This window comes from Electrophorus electricus, chromosome 19, assembly GCF_041902795.1.
Source record: "Electrophorus electricus isolate QZ-2024a chromosome 19, ASM4190279v1, whole genome shotgun sequence".
Taxonomy (NCBI): domain Eukaryota; kingdom Metazoa; phylum Chordata; class Actinopteri; order Gymnotiformes; family Gymnotidae; genus Electrophorus; species Electrophorus electricus.
Window position 1 is genome coordinate 18,183,069 of NC_137515.1, and position 20,498 is coordinate 18,203,566.

Here is a 20,498-nt window from a genome sequence, read left to right on the forward strand (position 1 = left end):
TGATCTGGTCTGCTGGAACCTTTACTCACAAGTGGAAGGTCTCGTTGAATTTCGGTGCCCAGCTGTTGTTCTTGGACTTGGTGGTGAACTTGCGTTTCTTGTCACTGAGGTGTGGGCCAATCATGGTGATCTCCACAAAAGGCCGGAACATTCCGGATGTTTGCCACTTCAGGTCATTTGCAGCCACCACTGAGCCCAGGTTGCAGATGATTAATTCGTGATGAAAATCAGCTTTACTCAGAAACGCTAGAATGGTCTTATTTGCACCTTATCAGCTGTCTACCAGTCAAACTGTCCGTTGGTTTAATGTCATGGATTAATACTGAAGCTTTCAACAGGAAAAAGTGGGACAGTCGTAGAATGGGCTGTAACTAATGAAAACATCACGGGGCGGTTGCACCAACAAGGCTTAACTAAGACGGACTTACTCAGTAAATTAGTCATAGTGAAGACCATTTACCAGAAAGGAGATTACGGCTGGTGCACTAAGTAAAGCTACACCTAGGTGCAACTAGGCCCAGTTGTAGCTGTGTGCATCCACGTCATACATCTGTAACAATGACAGTTGCTAAGCAACTTGCACTACTATTAAGCAAAACTGCAACTCATTCTTACTGTGGCAAAAAAGTCTGCTGGTTCCCACTAGCCTACCAGCTACGGAGCAAAAAACAACCCGCAGAAGTAATTTTGCCGACAGTGAATTGAAGTATATGGTTAGTTTACACAGAGCGACAATGACCTCTAAACAAAGCAGTGTAATAAATTTAAAAAACAGTCACCTTCAGCAGTTCTCTGACTTGAATGAATTTTATGCCCCATCTTAGGGAAAATTCAGCTTGCGACAGGTCGGTTCAACAGTCTTAAAGTTATGGCCAGAACGTTACAACCAAAGGTAGCTTATGATTTAACTTAAGAGCCATTGGTGCAACCGGCCCCAGGAACTCAATAAACGTCTAGCGTTCGCTCAGGCTGCAGGGGACCTCACCTTTCACAGTCACCTTGTGCTCCCCTGTGCCTGGATGGGTGAATAGATCAATCTGTATGGACACTTCTCCCATGGGCTTATCCACACCTGAGGCTGGAAATGCGCGCACACACACGCACACACACAGAGAGAGGGGCTGAAACCTTCTAGCAAACGTTCAAGGATTGGGTGGGGGGCGGGGTTACATACACTTCTTGTCCTATCATTTACATTTGCAGGTTTGGTCCTGTGGGTTACATTGTGAGCGAGGGGAAGAGGGAAGATGGCCTGGAGGGGAGCTGTTCTGGGGTCAGAGGAACCTACCCCTGGATGGCTGGGTTTTCTCACTATGTGTTATCCTCATCCCTTTCCCACCATGCACTGGGGCAGAAAGATGGTGCAGAAAGCAGAGCACAGTGGTGGAGGCAGAGAAACAGAGAAAGAACAACAGGACGAGTCAAAAGCACAAGAGAGCGGAAGACCAAAGCGGAGAATAAAGACCTAAAGAGAGAGCAAAGGTTTCCCCTACAGCAGGAAGTTCACAAGCACCATAATGGGTCAGTGACACCTCTGGATATACCAAGGACATGCTCTTCAGTGACCTCTGCTGGTCACTAGCTCATACTGCAAAACATCCCCAAAACTCTGAATGTATGGAAAGCATGAATACATTAGCTGGGACCCTTCTGTTTGTGTTTAAGTACGCAGCATGCTTTGGTGCGTGTGTGGTGTGAGAGAGAGAGAGAAAGATAGTAATAGATATATAGAGATCTAGCTATCTGTCTTTCTTTCTGAATATGATTTTAGTTAGTATATACACAGAGATAGTGAAGGTTTCCAGAGAAACAGGACATTTCATACAGAGCTCCTTTAGCTGTGCAAGCAAAGTGCTTTGGAAGTTGTAGGAGGTCAAAGAAATTTGTTTCAAACAGTAGATGTTTAAATTCCAATATTCCGGGCCCATGACTCCTACCCTGAGCATGCTGGGTAGTGACAAAGATCTTGATGAGCGTGTCAGTGGTCTGTGTGTAAAGGGACAGGGCATGACGGAGCGATGCCAGCTCAGGGCTCTTCTCCAGAAAGGTCTTCTTCAGCCCATTCCCTCCAGCATGGAAATATTGCTGAAGAGAGAGCAGAAAAAGACAGAGATCTCCAACACCACGCCACACTAGTGGAGAGACTTCAGCTGCACCCAGACAGTGCTTGTGGGCATTTTAGTTTTGCATTGATGAATGTACTTTGTTCCAGATGCTTCTGATACCTTTATTGTGTCCAGAGCCACATCCATGATGGCACACTGCTTGGGTGTGAGGTTTTTAGCCTCCCCAGACATGTGGTCCTGCGGACAGAGTGAAGCAGTCAATATTAAATCAACCTGATTAATCTGATGACCACGTGACCACAGTCCCAGATAAGATGGAGCTTTCAGTACACCTGAATGATGTTTGTAAATTTGTTAAGGAAAAGACAAGAAAGCAGTAGAAGGTGAGTACAGGAGGTGAAGGTGTCTGGGCTACCTTGAGCTTGGAGAGCTGACCCAGATCTTTGGCAGCTGAAAATATGTTGCCCTATGAGAGAAGGAGCAGAGAAACACAGAGGAACTGGCTGAAAATACATAAACTAAACTAAAATAAATAAACTAAACATCACATTAATAACAGCAATAACAAACATACTAATAACACACATATGACTTCTAGGTTTGCTTTTGCTTTGCATCTCATTATTATCATATAATGTGATCATGGATATAATTTACTTAGCCAGTGCAACTTCTAAATTAATACTTATAAATGAATAAGGCAATAAACAAATAAATATCAAAAAACATGTTCCTTGCAAGATCAGCAGTAGTGTAACAATCTGACGTGACTGTGGTCGTGCTGGCGGGTTAGGAGCTGTATGTGTGAGGGAGCGAGCAAAGGCCGTACGAAGGAGTCACTGCCCTGCGGCAGAACGATGGTCCTCTCCAGGCTGATCATGACAGTTCTCCACAGCTCCTTCAGCACGCGCTTCAGAACCGTCTTTTCACACACCAATGCAAACAGCATCAGGCTGGAGGCACGCATGCGCACACACAATCACAAACACGCACAACATTGCATTTCTAAGGGCACCAAAAAGTGGATTTTAAGTGACTAATTCCTGGACAAACAGCAGCACCATAATGGAGTCAGGGAAAAGGTGGGGTGGGGTTGCTTGGTTATTTTCACTTAGCAAATCATGTAATCGCAGAGAAAATGCACGATTTACAGCCTTCTTATTTTCTTATTTTCTGGCATGACTCAATTCCAGAACGTTCCAGATCCAGACATCCCTGCAGAAGCACGTTTGGGTTTGCAGTGCTGACTCACTTCCCATCCAAGAAGTCCATGAGGGGGCGGAGCGTGTTGTCTGCATCTGCCTCCACCTGGTGGCGGTTGTTGGCGTTGACCGGCCCTTTGATCTGGTATAGCAAGCTGGCCATCTGCCGCGTGCAGTCATCAATACGACTCTGAAATCTGCACAGACGCAGAGATCAGACATGTTAGAGTAGGAGAGAAACACTAGGTGGCGATATACAAACACTGGATTAGAGCAGTGAGATCCCTGCTAAAGTTGTAGCTGTAGCAAATACGTACTTTAAAATAATTCTTAAAACAGAGATACGACACTGCATGCAGAACACAAAAAGACTAGATGAAAGTGACTCACACGTGACTCACAAAGACTGTGGTGGCATGTTTGAGTGACAGTGATGCACTGACTCATGTGTCTGTGGGACACAGTGATCCACTGATTCACGTGTCTGTGGGACAGTGATCCACTGACACACATGTCTGAGTGTCACAGTGATCCACATTGAATAACATGTCCGAGTGAGACACCGATCCACTGACACACGTCTGAGTGTCACAGTGATCCATTGATTCACATGTCTGAGTGACACAGTGATCCACTGACTCACGTGTTTGCAAATGTGGAGCTCAACTCATCCAGAACATTATTCAGCTTGACCTGCAGTTCATTCAGAATGTCGCTGGCTTCTGTGTCCATCTGCGTGCGTGCACACACACACACACACACACACACACACACACACACACACACACACACACACACACACACACACTTAAACCACCAACATAAGTAGTGTGTGTCTATAAGAAGTCACAATACCAAAATGACTGTCATTTTTTATCCAGTGTTATTGTATTCATTATATGACAGAAATTAGAGAATGTAAACACAAAATGACAGTGTGATAGAACATACCCCCTCCCCAAACCAACATCAGACATCTATAGTGAGAAAGCCTTCAATGCAGACACACACACACACACACACACACACACACACACACACACACACACACACACACACACACACACACACACACACACACACACACACACCAGCTCAAGGCATCTTTATCCTACTGGTTTCCTCCTCTATAGGGGGATTAAAGATAAAGCCAGTTTTAATAACTCTTCTGTTGCCACATTACTGGGATCCAGATTTCATTGTAATTGGGGATAAATAAAGATAATGTTCAGGAAAATTTCAAGTGCCAGCAGTTACATTTCATGGCTGTGAAATCTTAACAAAAGTCCCAAATAGCCCATGCAAATTGGGCTGTGTAAGCAAGGGTTAATATATGCATTCATTCATTCATAGAGCTGTTGCAAGTGAGCCTTCTTGCATGCTGAAACACTATAGCTGATTCACATAAAAGCCATGTCACTGGCTGAAAACACCATTGCCACAGTAAGTTCCTTTGCACTCAGCCTGCGTAGAGTCATGTTAAGTCCATCAGAGAATGTTAGGTCTTATTTGGAAGGTCAGCCTGATTAATAGAACAGCTTCTCTTAATGAAACTGGAAAACATCTACTAATGGAGATTAAATACTTGATTTGGCAGTTAGTAGGAGTTGTCCATCTTACAGACAGTGAAAAGATGATGAGAGTAGTATTTGGTGACTGTGTGCCTGAAACCGTTTTAATGTTTAATTTAAAGCACGATTATTAGTTGTCCATATAAAGGACAAATTATCGATCAAATAATGTCTCTCTCCATGTCTTTGAAATGAATTTTTGAAAATGAATTCACACACATTTATAAATCACCTAAGTGTACTGTAAATACACACTGCAGTTTATCCATTACTGCACGTTATATGAACTCTCTACATACTGAGGTTTTTAATATTGATTTGATAATACAAGAGGGCTCCATAACACTAGAGAACCTGGATTTATCTTAAGTGTCCTTCACTGCTGGAACTGTACTGACACTCTAAGCTACATGTTACAACACCCACCTCACCAACCTTCACTCAAAACATATGCAAAGTGCTTGACTTGTAATCGGAATGTTGCCGGTTCAAGTCCCACCAACGCCAGGTCATCGGTCATGGCGGCTTCGCCCTACCTGTTTTCCACCCATCGACTCAAACATCTTCTCGAGCTGAACGCGGAGCTGCTGGGCATTATTCATCAGGACGCAGGGCTGGAGGAGCAGGGGCGCTCGCATTAGGACATGGCACGGAAAATCAACATCGACAGAACAGGCAAAGAAATATGAGGGAAGAAACAGCCTCTGACGTCAAGACTCACAATCTTCTCTTTGTCACAGTAGGAGGAAAATCTCTTTTTCAGAATGGCACTGTACTGAAGAAGGACTTTGGCGATGGTCTGGCGGGGAAAAAAAGATAAGAACAAAACATGGACGAGAGATGAGAAAACATTGTTATCTGATATGGTGATTCATAACCAATAAAATCTGAACATTGAAGGAGCATCTTCTCAAGAGAGCAGCTATGAGAATGCTTGAATTCCTTCACTTCCTCTCATGTCATTATCCCCTAAATGTCCATTTCCGCACAGAAGCAATGCCCTTGCATTCTGCTGTTTCATTTCATTAAAGAAGGATTTCAGTCTTTTTCAGATCCACATGTCCATTGCATTGGAGTCCCTCGGTTGCTGTTCCTCTGAGATGCTGTTTGCAGAGGGCAAAGTAGGGACAGGCTGCTCTCTCTGACCACAGACGGTAACGCATCAGTGGAAATATCAGGCGAAATATCACCATTTGAATAAATGAAACGACCTAAACCCAGGCAGGATGGGGCAGAGGGCCTTGCGCGGCTGACCCAGAGCTGGGAGGTTTTACCTGGGCAAAGCGACGGCTGTAGTGGGCCATGATGCTGGGATCAGGACACTCCAGTTTCCTGATGATCTCGCAGCTCTGGTTGAGCTGCGTGAACACATCTACCACAGAGCAGGAGAACAGAGCATGCTCCGACGTCTGCTGGAACTGCACCAACAACAGAGGGGACCACACCGAGAGGATCGTGTGCACACTGAGACCACCACATCCCAACCGATCCAATCACATTCATACTATGACGATCACTTTCACACTGAGATGATAGCATTCACATCAAAGCCTGTTTTCTGTTATATACAAGTTGCTTACAAGAGTCAGGAAGTACAGGAAGCTGTCATGTTGCACATAGAGGTTGAATTCCTGGATAGGTGCAATATTTCAGTGAAAAAAAGGCTTTTCCTTGCTAGCTAAGGAGCAGGCTTGCTACGCCTTCCACAGCGCGGCTTACAGCAGGTACGACGAAGGGAGAAACTCACGCCATCTTTCTTATCTCTCTCCAGAGCCCCATGCATGAACTCCATGGATACATCCTCATTCTCATCCAGCCAGTGCAGCACGAACACCATAAACCACCTAAATAAAGGCACATGCGCAAGAGTCGCTATGGCAACACTTTTGCTAACAACATCCGTTGTTAATATCGTTAATGTCTTTAATACATTTGTGACATTTAATCACTTTTGTGCTCTTTAGCAATGCCGTGACAATTTTATTCCAAGTGTGTTTGGTACAGGAGCGGGGAAGAGAGGCTGTGTGCAGCGCTGGGGACACTCACGCTGGATACTCCGGCACCACTCCTCTGAAGGCAGGCAACTCCTTCACATACTCAATGTACAGCCACTTCACCTTGAAGTGCAGGTTCATGTAGTCTGCACTCCTACACAAACAATGCTTCTCATGCTCTGAGAAGACGCACGCACACACACACACACACACACACACACACGCACAATGTCAGAGGTGTGTGCAGTAAGGGGGCAGAAACGTGCAAAATGGGGTGATCATAGAAAAAAGGTGGAGACAGGCTGATGGGGGGGTGGGGGGACTCTCTCTCTCTCTCTCTCTCTCTCTCTCTCTCTCTCTCTCTCTCCCCTCCAGAAGCACAAGACGCATATCCTAGGCAACAGCACAGACAGCCCCCCTCCGAGATCCCAGCTGTGAAAACAAACTCAGCTAGCAGGTGACTTTCCAAACACACTGGAAACCAAATACACCTAGAAGTCATTTTCAGAAATAATTAGAAAATAGAGCTAGCAGACAGAACCAAGCAGACATGTTTGATCTTGCTAAAAAATTTTTTTTTTACATTGATACAAGACACAAAAGGAGGAGGACCAGTGGTTACAGAAAAACAGATGAGGGAAATGTATTTAAGGGACAGGAATGGGGATTATCTTACTAGGATTACTCTCTCCACACACACACACACAAAGGAATTACTCCCCTCTGAGTGATTTGAGTGATTCAATGTCCCCATGGCAATGCTCAATCTTATTAGACATATGCAAAGACAGCTAGACACAGCACACACACACAAACACACACACACACACACACACACACACACACATCATTTCTGTAATTTAACTCACCTTCCATGGCATATTTCATGTCCTGGGAGAACTGGTTCCACATGACTTCAGCACAAACCTTTCCCACATTCAACTCTTGTGGAAACCTGCAGAAAGCGGCATGAGGGGACACAACAGCATTTCACACAGAGAACAGACAGAGTGTGTGTGTGTGTGTGTGCACATATGTTTATATGTGTGTATGTGCAGGAGAGTTTGCATGTGCAGTTGTGTATATGTGCATGCATGTGCACGCTCGTGTGTGTGTGTGTGTGTATACAGGTGTGTGTGTGCGTGTGGATAGACTGCCATGCTCACTGGTTGAGCACAGGGGTGTAGGAGTTGCGATCCTCCTCTATGATGGAGACAATAAGGGTGATGAGTTTGGGCCAGAAGTCCAGGTTCTTGATGCTGGGGCCTTGTTCCTCTGGAGGGCACTCATCTTTACTCTGAGGCAGAGCACAAACACACGGACCCGGAGTAAGGCCACTAGGAAAACAACCACATTTTGCTGAAAATGTCACAAAATTTGTCCTCATTGTGTAATGACTATTATCAGAGTAAGAAATCTGACAGTCTGATATGATTTGTATTGTTTTGTATTGTTTATACACTGGATTTGAAAAGAAACAATGAACATGAGGATTCAAGCACAGAATATCAGCTTTAATTTCAGGGTTTTTTACATTTAATACTGAGTGAAAACAAGATTTTTCTGGTAAATCTACATGCAGCTCATTATGTATGGAACTAATCAGATTCCACATTTATGCATGATGACAGCTTTTGAAAAGAACTGACCAGGTCTCCTACTGGTTGGTACTGGCGGCTATAGAGCTCTTGGCAGTTATTGAAGATGTAATCGTAAGTGGAGTTTAGGCAGGCTTTCACACAGTCCCGTACCACCTGACTGGCTCTTGGCGGACTCTGCAGTTCCTGGACCTGTCCAACAGGAGGCGATAACCAATGAGAACATCATACTGGGCCATGACGTGTCTAGCAGAGCTCAAGGGTGTGCCTATTGCACCGCATCCGTAAAGGTTCAGGAACTATGAAGTAAATAGCATCGTCTTCCCGAGCAGGACCCCGTGGCAGTGGCTGTAGAGTCTCACGGTGCCCCCCACCCCTGTACCTTCATCCTGAAGAAGGTGATGCTGGTGAGGAGGTCCACGGTTGACTTCAGGTCCTGCAGACGCTCCTTACTGCTAGCAGGGAAATTATTCTGCAGAGGGGGAGGAAACGGCCATTAACCAGTACTGCAGAATCAGCACTAGCCTACCACTTGACTGGAACAGCTTCCTCGTACCCACACTCACTGGTCACTATTACACACACCATTTTCTAAATGCAAAATTAAAATCTGTAGCCCATCTGTTACCAAGTACACCAATGACAGTGACATGGTCCACTACATAAAACCAGCTAGCCATCAGTTATACTGTGTGGATGGGAATACTCTCTTTTGAGATCTGGTTGCTAAGACTTACACGGTACATGGACAGATCAATGCGTAAGGAGTTGTGAAGCTGGTCCAAGAGCTTGACAAACCTCTCTTTCTGTTGGGGGAGAAGTTGCAATGGAAAGTGAGACAGTGAAAATAGACCTGTGAGTGGATCATAAGCTTTCCTGTCATAGAAGCTATGAACTACGAACTCTGCTGCATTAATGCAGTAACAAGCTTCCAATCCACTGAACAGAAACCAAACAGTCCACATTTGATCTGAATAAAGAACACGCTCAGTGATGGCGGTCTTTAAAGTGATGAGACGTCCAATGGCCACTACTGACAGCAGTGAAATAATGGATGGTGTTAGTAGAACATAATGGATGATTTGGACTGAGTATTGTGATGCTACATTGGACTGTGCAGCCATGTGTATTTTATCTAACTATTCTGTCAGTAACTCCTTAAAAGCACAACTGTCAACTTGCTTCTTGCTTAAATGGTTACCTTAAAAAGTTACATTTGCAAGGCTTTCTGTCCTATGGAAATGTAAAATATGTTTCTTCTCCTCTCTGACTGATGGAGGCACCACACTTCACAGAGACAGAGGTAAAGAGAAATACAAAAATCTGGAACTCCATTCTCTTGCAGCTGATCTACTCTAAACAGACAAACACTGGTGCAGTGTGTCTGCACACAGAGCCACAGTGCTGCAGTGTGTCTGCACACAGAGCCACAGTGCTGCAGTGTGTCTGCACACAGAGCCACAGTGCTGCAGTGTGTCTGCACACAGAGCCACAGTGCTGCAGTGTGTCTGCACACAGAGCCACAGTGCTGCAGTGTGTCTGCACACAGAGCCACAGTGCTGCAGTGTGTCTGCACACAGAGCCACAATGCTGCAGTGTCATTACAGTAATGCAACTCAAGTCTTTTTTTTAAACAAGCCTTTTAGAATGCTGTTCTTTTAAATGAGAAATATTTAATTAAAGAGCTCTGCAATAAATATATGAAAAAATACTAAAATGAAGACAACTACAGCATTGTAGTGCCTGTTTATTGTCTGTAATTTTGCTTTGTGTTTTTGTTGGTGTTTGTATATTACTACTGTTGTCTATGGATAAACAACAGTAAGACATTTATTGTACACATTACAGAGCTTTGGCTTCGGGCAGAGGTAAAGGAGATGAGCGTGAAAGCTTCCTCACATTACTGTAACATCTGATCTTCCTTAGAAAACTACCACAAACATAAGCAAAGTAACATTTCTTCTGCGTCAGCCTCAAGTTGATACACATCGAATGTGACACACACACACACACACACACACACACACACACACACACACACACACACACACACACACACAGTGAGTGGATTCTGGGTGTAGGTGTGTGAATGGGTCCATAGGGGGTCCGTACTTCCAAGAGTCATTTTGGGCATCTGTTTTACATCCGTGGACAAATTGTCACACCTGCAACACGGCTATGATGCTGCCCCCTTGTGGCTCGTTTGCTGTGTGTTGGTGTCTCCTCTTTTGTCTGTTTTGATGTAGCCTGACATGATTACACCGTTGCTTGCTGCGATGGGCTGGCGTACGAAATAAGTTTGTTTGATGCCACGGGGTCCATGATGGCTCGAGTTTACCGTCTGCCTGAGTACAACTTTGTAAAGAGTGATTTGTTTGAATTGTGCTTTGGTCACATTGACATTGTGGGGGTTAACGCCTTTTATTTTCAACCCTATTGTTTTTTTGCCTCTTTTGTTTCTTGTTTTAAACAGGGAGATCAGATATTTCTAGTTTGATTTGTTGTTTCTTTTATAAGAGGTTAGTATTAGGGGGCTGATCAGCAGTTTTGTTTGTTATTTTTGTTTATTTTTTTTGCCACAAGCTCACCCTGACATAGATCAACTCTGACCTGTTTTACTTTTCTTTAATGCCTTTCCTTTCAGAAAAACTGTTTCGTTTTTACACCTCATTTGTTGTGTAGAATGTCTTCCTTTATGTAGCGGCCTCTAGAGCAGTGGTCGTAACACCGTACCCCAAAGTTGGAGGCAGCGAAGCGGTCAGAGGCGGAGACGTTGGTGGACGCTGTGGTGTGGGCGTAGAAAGCGTTGATGTTGGCCAGCAGAGTGCTCATCACGGCTGGCACACCGGGGCACATGTACTTAGATGAGAGGCAGGCAAAATGCCTGCAGGTGAGAGAGAGAGAGAGAGAGAAAGAAAAGCAGCAAGAGAGCGAGAAAAAAGTGCAAAAGGGAGAAAAAGAAGAGCTATAAAAACAGGTAACAAAGGATAAAAGAGCAAGAAAGTGAATTTAGCCATAACAACATCCTAAGGCAGCCCTGCAGGGTCTGTGAGCCTGAGGAATGTGCTGAAGTCATCAGGGACGTGTTCATGGTCAGTAAGGCTGTCCATGCCCAGCATGGAATGTGCTGGAGGTCCAGTAGCTTGAGTGAACCATTGCAGCCTGAGGCCAGAGATTCAGCTAGACAGCTCAACCAATGAACCCCATTACCGAGCATCACAGCGCACTGCCGCTACCTGAATGTCATGCCGTTACCGTGTGAAGACGTGAAGTGCCACCAGGACTATTCCATTTTCCCTTCCTGTTTGCCTAAACTTAGGGTTCAATTTAAAATGATGGTAGCATATGTTTCAGTTGTGTAAAATAAGAATGGACTTTCCACACTATTCTTTCCAGAAGTGCCCCTGTCTCGTCACTTGTCGCAGCAGACTGCTTAAATGGCTGAATTTTTAACCGCAAGCGTCACATTCATTTGATTTCACCGCAAAATTCACAAACGGCTGAGGTGCACGAACAAACGGAAAGCCACCAAGCTAACATGGTTAATGTTGAACAAAATACTGTTTTTAAATCAACTACACAAGCTTCGAGGAAAACGATGATCTATTCAACACGTCACCTAACATGTGGATGAGCATTTAGCGGCGGTCGTGTAACTTCTGTTTGCCAGGCTCTCGCCTGCCGGCTAACAGCACAAAGCCAGAGCTCCAAGTTCTAGGCAGTCAGGGTGCTTTTTTTAATGGTGTGAAAATACCAAAATAAAAAATTCCTTCAGTTCTCAGTGGTCAGCACATCCTTTCCTTTTGAAGAGAAGTTAAGGTGGATTTCATGCCTTCTGTACAATGTCAGACTTACTGGCAACGTGCAAGTAGGTGCCAAGTTTGGTGGGTAAAACATTTATATTACAGGTTACGGTTTTCATTTTGCCTGTTGTAGTGGCATACACCTGTCCCCTGAACGCCATCCTTGGGGGCAAGGGGGATGATCTGCTCCTTGTAGCGAGAAAAATGTGTTTACATACTAGGTAAAGACGATTGCGTAATGAGACAGAGGCATTTGCGTACGTACGTCATGGCCTGGTAGATGGATTCAATCCCATAACGCATTGCAAACTCATCCACTATCTCCTGCACTACGTCATCAAAATAGACCTTCCAAGCATCATCTCCACGGGCACCTGGGATCTTCACCACGCCCTGGCCAAGGACGTCTGTCGTGTGGTGGAAGAGATTCTGGGGAAAAGTTAGAGATGACACACATTAATCACATAGTAAGATTTTTGGGTTTTCAGTCTTTCAGCCATTTTTTTAACACCATGAATAGGATTTGGAAGTGTCAGTGTGTGTTTTAAGGCCACTTGTTTAATCACTATTTTAAAATGATTCATAACTTTATTGCCAGCAGTTTCACACCCATTCACACTTCCAGAATCCAGCAACATAATGCAATCATTTTGTCCTACTACTGCCACAGGATAAAAAAAAGATGTGTGTGTGTGTGTATGTGTTTTACCTCATGTAGGCAAGTGTACTGCACATGGTAAGGAGCTACTTTTTCTTCTCCTTTAATTTCCACACTGATCTGAAGACGAATGGCACCAGACACCGCAGACTTATCAGTCCTTTTCTCTGCAGAAAGAGGGATGCACATACACACACAAACACACACACAGGGAGAGAGAGAAAGAAAAAGACTGGATACCAGAGGCTATTTAAATCAACATAATGGGCCGGTAGAATAAATGCATCTATTCCGTTCTTATTTCATGTAAAACAGGCTGTAGATAGGGAGAAAACAGACTAGACAACACTACAGCCTTTTTCCAGAGATACGGCGTTCATCCCAGGAACACTCTTTTTTCCCCTCTGACAGGAAAATTATTGGGGTAATTTGTACGTGTCTACTGATCAGTTGATTTCCGATGTTAGTGGGGTACGTAATAATCAAGGCAGCTTACGCCAGAGAGAGTGGGAGTGGAAGATGAACAGAGAGAGAGAGCGAGACTGTGTGTGTGTGTGTGTGTGTGTGTGTGTGTGTGTGTGTGTGTGTGTGTGTGTGTGTGTGTGTGTGAGAGAGAAAGTAAGGCTCAATTACTGGTATTGACTGTAATTGTTACAACCCATGCGGAGTCCAATGCTATAGAAAAGAGCAATTAGAAGAGCAAAGAAATGTGAAAGATAATGAGGGAATCAGGACAGCTTAAGCAGAGAAGATGCACATACGGAGACAGAGAAAACGAGTGTTGCAGAGACAGAAAGACGACTGAGAGGGGGCCAGAAAAAGGATTGGAGTGAGAGGACAATGAGAGATGGAGGCGGCTTCAGCAGCGAATTTGGAGCATGATTTAGAATGTGTGTGAATTTAGTATGTATGTGTGTATTTTTCTGGGATGAAGGGGACAGCTTGGGGGCCTCAGCATCCACACGGAGCTTAACTGTCCAGGAAGACACATTCCCTAGAGCAGGAAGATGTAGGTAATGGAGTTCAGACACACACACACACACACACACACACACACAAATCCTGCACTCCTGCATGGTCTCCCAATTGAGATTTTTGAGAACATTAGTGTTTTCTTCCTGCCAGCTTTTCCCATACATCATGTGTAGGTCTGAATATTCAACAGCCCATCAGTCATGGCAAAGATACAGCAGTTTTCAGCACCAGTATCACATGGCATCAGAAATACAGGCACTGTGCAACCTCTTACATCAGCTACATAGGGACTGGCGACCAGGGCTTATACAGTTCATATACATGCCAACGTCACAGCTGCATATGGTCATCATATCAATAACCCATGAATAAAACAACATTTCAGCCTATTTGACCTGTGATACATGCAATAATGGCGGATCATATATCACGGATAAGCAGTTGGTCAGAGACTAATAGTAACATTTTTCTTTTTTAGTGTTGGAGGACTCCGACATGCATTGTGTACATATCTGCTGCACAAATTGCATTTGTTATCATCAGCAAATGAAGGGGTGCACAGTGCGACGTAACAGTTTACACTAATAACACTACAGATCCTCTCAGAAAGGCAATGCACACACACACACACACACACACACAACTTACCCAGGTTGTACCAGACATCCATCTCTCCACTGAGGGTCCGGACCTCGATGATGCTCTGACCCAGGAAGTCGTCAGACTCCCTCTTCAGCCTCTGCTTCACACGTGACTTAATGTCATCATCCTCATCCCACACACGCACCTTAATGCGGTCCGATGAGTTGTGGCACTCACTGGGAGAAAAAGAGGAAAGTGTCAGATAGTGCTCTTTGTCTCCTGGTTGTTGAACCAAATTAACTAGTGTGACTCTCACAGGATGTGAAAGCAACAACATGCTTATTCACCAACACAACTATATAATTGATAAACTTGTGGAGTGCAGTCAGTCATTTATGGTAAAGCTTATAATTGCATAATACATTCAGTCATTGGTCATTTTTCTTATCCAGTTGGATCTAAAAGTGTGTCTAAAGTTTTGTTTCCAAATAATTCAGTAACGTTGAGACAGTAGCATTAGAGTTTGTAGTATCACTCTTTTCTGATGCAAAAATATATGGGTTTATAGTAACGCCCCTTACTGAAGCAGAAAAATGTGGGTTTATAGTAACACTCCTTACTGAAGCAGAAAAACGTGGGTTTGTAGTAAAACTCTTTACTGAAGCAGAGGTGTCTGGTTTTAAAGTATTTGTATATGATTCAGATTCTTTACTCTGACAGAAACCAACTCCTGTATTAATAGTGGCCTGTAGCAGGAGAGCTGTGCTTCCTCAGGATAAAATTTAGCACACTCTCATAGTACTGTAACTCCACCCTCAAAAAGAACTGAATCTTCAAGAAAAGGTGTGATGGATTTTAAACCACAAATCCAGGGGCTGTCAGTGACAAAGACAATGCTTAATAATGTGTGAAAGGTCTGGCACAGTCTGTTTGGCACTCACAAGTGAAACTTCTCCTCCCAAACAGGGTTGAGGTTACCATAGATGGTCTTGGTTCGCTTCTTAGTCTTGCCCACCTGAACGGTCACGTAGGGATCACTGGAGCCCGTCTTATCTTTAGCCTGCAGCCCCTGAGCACAGACCACTGGAGCACACAGATAGGCAGATAAAGGGACCAATGAGTGAATCCTTAAAATCACTTGTGCTGTTTTTAACAGCCTGTCTTTGAGTCAAGCATAGATGAGAGTAACATTCATTAATGGAAAATCTCAAACTGAAGACATATTGAGAAAGTATTTTCTATCCAACACAAACATTCTGAAATTAGCAGCTGGCTTTGGAGTGTTCAGAATAAAGAAAGACAATGCAAATTATTCAGTGTGAATTGGCTAGATCGTTACAGCAACTCCAACACAAATCATACCTGCATATGACAACCCAGCGTTTGGACTTTTTTGGAGAGTGATGGGTCAGTGTGTCTTGAGTTTAACTATGTGCGAATCCCCTTAGATCATAAGACTGGCATCACTTTAAAGACTCGGTCTCAAAAGAATATAGTTATCCATAAAACGACAATCCCTTTAGATAACTGGTTCCAGCTGAAGTGCATGGCATTTGTCACAGCATAGAACGTTAATGCATGCGTTCACTGCTTCATACCTGTAATGGTGATCTTGGCCGACCACTTGGAGGTGCCGTCAAGCACGCTCTGCTTGATGGTCTTCATCTGCTGGGCATGGACAGCCTTACTGACCATGAACACGTCCCTGATGACCTCAAAGATCTCAGGTTTGTTCCTCTCACGGATCTTCATGCGATCCTTCATGGCCATGATGATGTTCTGCGTGCGGTCCTCTGCTCCATGCTTTGAACTCTTCTCTGCTGCACCTGTGTAAGTAGCACGTGTCGGGAAGAAAAGACCAGTTACACACCAGTGCACACAAAACAGATTGTAAAACCATTACATTTTGCAAATGGCATAACAAAATACATGATCAATATGACCAACAATACATTTTCTATTCTATTCCTCCTCCTAGTAAACAGGCAATTTTACAGTAGTGAACACATCTAGTCATTATGAGAGCTTCAGATTTATAGACATTATGAATTAGATTTTAAATCGAGATCCATATACTGTTTCAAGAAACCCTGGAAAATATGATCCCTAACTTTAATTAAAACTAATTCCAATTTTAATATGCAGTAAACAAACTTGATCTGGCAAGTCTATCAATCCTGCAGGTACCCAAGCCTCTGAAATACATTACGCTAATAATTCAGGACTCTGCTTCTTCCTTAAGTCAGCTCAGAAAGCTAATAAAGCTGCCACTCAATTACTCAATGAGATACCCGTTTGGATAAACACTGTTGGCCAACACTGCAACCACTACCCTCTTGCTTAAAAATGGATACACATGCCCTGTGATGGACACCTAAATCACATTTAGGGCACCTCTAGGCCAGACCTTAGAGACCATGTTCAAGAAAGGATGAGAAGAACTAGGCTGATTTGTGACCAAACACGAAAATCTTTTCTGTTTTTGCAAAGCACTTTGCCAGGCTGAAACCTGATTAACTTTTGAAGCAAAGGTCTAAGGATTTTTTTTTTTTTCAAAAAGAAATCAAAAGGGCAACCCAGATAAAATCTAACTATGGAATACAAATAGTTTATATTGAGATATAAATTTTGCAAGTAATAATGACAGGGCATAGACAGTCTGTCCCCTGCAACAATAAACCAATCAAATCTTCTTAGAGCTTATTTGGTGTCTATGTTAAAAGCTGGAGAAAGCTGCTTTCCATGGACATGTGTTTGTTTCTCTGTCTGTCTGACTCTATATTACATTAGCTGTCTCCTTTAGGATTTTCACAAGGGCACAGTGGCATCAGTCATAATGGAACCCACAAATCAGTGAGTTGTAAACAAGATTTCTGACATCTGAACTGTTCCCAACACATGGCACCTTAATGACTTTCATTTAATACAGAAGACTATATTTACAATGCTACCCTGTACCACTTCCTATAGAGCTTAGCTACCACCCTAATTCACCACACCTGATGTTACTAAATTATGTTTTTTGAATTTCTTCATTAGCTGACCAGCTGAGCTACATTCTGATAGGAATGGAGCTGTTCTTAAGGAAGGGTTGGTGACAACTGCTCTATTAGGAGATCATGTTCCTCCACTGTACACAGTCACACTGCAGTCCTCACTGCACACAGTCACACTGCAGTCATCACTGCACACAGTCACACTGCAGTCACCAATGTACACAGTCACACTGCAGTCCTCACTGCACAGTCACACTGCAGTCCTCACTGCATACAGTCACACTGCAGTCCTCACTGCACACAGTCACACTGCAGTCCTCACTGCACACAGTCACACTGCAGTCCTCACTGTACACAGTCACACTGCAGTCATCACTGCACACAGTCACACTGCAGTCATCACTGCACACAGTCACACTGCAGTCATCACTGCGCACAGTCACACTGCAGTCATCACTGCGCAAAGTCACACTGCAGTCCTCACTGCACACAGTCACACTGCAGTCACCACTGTACACAGTCACACTGCAGTCACCAATGTACAGTCACACTGCAGTCCTCACTGCACACAGTCACACTGCAGTCATCACTGTACAGTCAAACTGCAGTCCCCATCATTCATACTTGCAATACAGTGCCCATCATCTATACTCACACTACAGTAATCATCATACATCCTTCATCACCTCCATACTCTCCATTCACCCATACTCACGCTGTAGGCAGTCTGCATTGAGGAGCTCCTGGCACTTCTCGTGACATTTGACCCCGCACTCAGTGCAGCGCATGCCCTGCCGGGCGATGCCCCACAGCAAACCCTCGCACTCGTAGCAGTAGGTGGGCGTGGTGGCCGTCCACACCTCAAAGTTGTGGGGTGTGGTGCAGGAGATGGGGTAGATCAGAGCCTGCAGGGTCTTCTTATACACGTGGTTCTTCTGCAGACGGAGGTGGTGGTGGGGGGTGAGAGGAGAGGTACACATTGAATGCCAGATGTCTCCTGATGTTTGTAACAACATCAAATATACATGAAGAGTAAATTAGCTCTTACTGTTCTCGCACTATGAAAAGGACATTTACATTGTCTTATTTAAATTGTATTAGGTATTATCTGTAGCTGTATTAGGTTTCGGGAAGATCAGCAAACTCACAAGTTCCTCATCTTTGATGGATGAACGTGTGGACATTGCAGAGGTGATACCTGCTTTCCTGGCCTGTACCAGTGACTGTGCCACAGAGAACTGACATTAGTGGGTGGTAGCAGAAAACACTTCAACAGATTCTCCAAGGAAAGTGAAACACTTAATGATATCCAAGTCTGGTAAAAACAAAGGGAATTCCAAGCAACACAAACAGACCGCAATTGAATCCTTTCAGTAGATGCACATTGCAGGATTCAATTCTAAATGAAACCGATTCATGGTTTGATATTCCTAATTTGCATGATATTCCTAATTTGGCTGCCAATGTAAAGCAGGGTGTAAAACAAAGCCAAAATAAACCAGTGGTTGAGGAGGTGAACAATCACTCCCATGTCTTTATGCCAAGTAATGTGCAAAAACATAGCAGGAAATGCACAGTAGACTTTCACCTAATGTACTGAAAATGTACTTCATTAGTAAAGAAAAATATCTCATTAATTGTAATTTCGATGAAAAAGGAGGATGGTGTATTTGTGGTGTATTTGCACATTATGAGACTGAAGCAATACTAATTCCACAAATTCAGTACTGTCCAGTCCTACTTAACATAAACGATAGCCAACGTTCATATCTGCAAAGGGGGTATTTCTTTAAACTTACCATTGCCTGACCACATTGAGTGAATGCATTCAAAAGAGGTACAGGTTTGTTTTAAGTTTTTCCAAGTTGGGGAGAGAGGAAACAGTGTCATAGCAGCTCTGTTGCCAAGTTGATGAGCCACGGTAATAAAACTGATGATTTCTTAGGATTTAGTCATCCATGTTGACAGTAAACTAGGTTTTTCATGTGAATGTTTGAGCTGGCTTGAATCTATATCATTTTCTCACATCCATAAAGCTTAGAAAATAAACAAAAAACAAGTTATGCTAATAAATGTTGGTTATTGAGTTTATATCTAACAAATTTTAAAGCATAAAAATCAAGAAAATATTTCACTAGTTTACCTTAAAAAAAGGGATTCAAGAGACAATCTTCCCACAGGGAAAATAAATGCAGCAATTAACATTTGTTAAAAGGAGGAAAACTCCTTAAAACATTAAAAAACTAGACACCAACAGTTCAAATAAAAGTGATGATTGCTTCTTTTGCTGGCAGGCAGAGCTGTATGGAAGAGTCCCATCACTTACCACATCACTAACCAGCGGGACAGGTTTCTTCTTCCTCAAGTCTGGCATACTGTCAATCCCAAACAGGCCACTCCCACTTCTTATCAAGTGAAGTGTGCATGCAAGCGCACCCACACACACACCCACACACACACACAAATGTAAATTTAAACAAACAAAATAAGGATACATGCTCATAATTCTATTTGTCTACCATAAGCTGCTACTGGTAATCTGCTGGCAACAGAACAGCTTTAGCAAAAGTCACAATAGTATGTTGGTCTGAAATCTTATGAATCAGAGTTAAAGCTACTAAAGGATAGCATATATCAAAGGATAACACAACAAATTACATCTAACCATAATCCTTAATAAAATGAACAAAAAACAATACAAAACAAAAATAAATATAAAAGGAAGCTCTTGAAATAAGGAATAAGGTACAAGATACAAAACACTTTTTAAGAATCTGGATATGGCCCAAAACTGCACTGCAAGGCCATTCGGCCTTTTCTGGGGTTTATTCTGCTCAAAAATGCCTCCACATGTCTGCACACTTATTTCACCAAAAAATGTACTTGATTTTATTTTTCATTTTCATTGCTTCTCTTTAGATCAGTAAACACTTTCCTTTACTGCTACTATACAGCATATACAATGGCACGTGGTTGTGTTTAGGGTACAGTTAGGAGAACCCACCCTGATTTCAGCCAGGCTTGTGTGGAATTCTCTCCATTCCACCGGTTCT

At 43.4% G+C, this 20,498-nt stretch overlaps 1 protein-coding gene across 14 annotated transcripts in view; it reads right to left on the reverse strand.

Annotated features, from left to right (window-relative positions):
• Nucleotides 1–20,498, reverse strand: part of unc13bb (unc-13 homolog Bb (C. elegans)) — a 70,704-nt gene that overhangs the window by 3,446 nt on the left and 46,760 nt on the right. For 8 of the 14 annotated variants that reach the window (XM_081701749.1, XM_081701754.1, XM_081701747.1 and 5 more), the window contains 29 exons: nt 20,450–20,496; nt 19,772–19,850; nt 18,594–18,668; nt 18,161–18,380; nt 16,048–16,275; nt 15,391–15,532; nt 14,516–14,685; nt 12,944–13,059; nt 12,500–12,663; nt 11,165–11,315; nt 9,169–9,237; nt 8,814–8,903; nt 8,483–8,623; nt 8,000–8,130; nt 7,703–7,788; nt 6,886–7,012; nt 6,587–6,683; nt 6,114–6,257; nt 5,561–5,638; nt 5,376–5,453; nt 3,912–4,000; nt 3,319–3,465; nt 2,896–3,019; nt 2,482–2,532; nt 2,226–2,303; nt 1,938–2,085; nt 1,289–1,345; nt 986–1,078; nt 30–189 (listed from right to left, as the gene is read on the reverse strand). In XM_081701749.1, the coding sequence (XP_081557875.1) occupies nt 30–189; nt 986–1,078; nt 1,289–1,345; nt 1,938–2,085; nt 2,226–2,303; nt 2,482–2,532; nt 2,896–3,019; nt 3,319–3,465; nt 3,912–4,000; nt 5,376–5,453; nt 5,561–5,638; nt 6,114–6,257; nt 6,587–6,683; nt 6,886–7,012; nt 7,703–7,788; nt 8,000–8,130; nt 8,483–8,623; nt 8,814–8,903; nt 9,169–9,237; nt 11,165–11,315; nt 12,500–12,663; nt 12,944–13,059; nt 14,516–14,685; nt 15,391–15,532; nt 16,048–16,275; nt 18,161–18,380; nt 18,594–18,668; nt 19,772–19,850; nt 20,450–20,496 (3,380 nt within the window). Of the gene's footprint in view, nt 1–29; nt 190–985; nt 1,079–1,195; nt 1,346–1,937; nt 2,086–2,225; nt 2,304–2,481; nt 2,533–2,895; nt 3,020–3,318; nt 3,466–3,911; nt 4,001–5,274; nt 5,454–5,560; nt 5,639–6,113; nt 6,258–6,586; nt 6,684–6,885; nt 7,013–7,702; nt 7,789–7,999; nt 8,131–8,482; nt 8,624–8,813; nt 8,904–9,168; nt 9,238–11,097; nt 11,316–12,499; nt 12,664–12,943; nt 13,060–13,525; nt 13,887–14,515; nt 14,686–15,390; nt 15,533–16,047; nt 16,276–18,160; nt 18,381–18,593; nt 18,669–19,771; nt 19,851–20,449; nt 20,497–20,498 lie in introns of those variants that run through there. The other 6 variants (XM_081701755.1, XM_081701750.1, XR_014118540.1 and 3 more) reach the window with 5 other exon arrangements.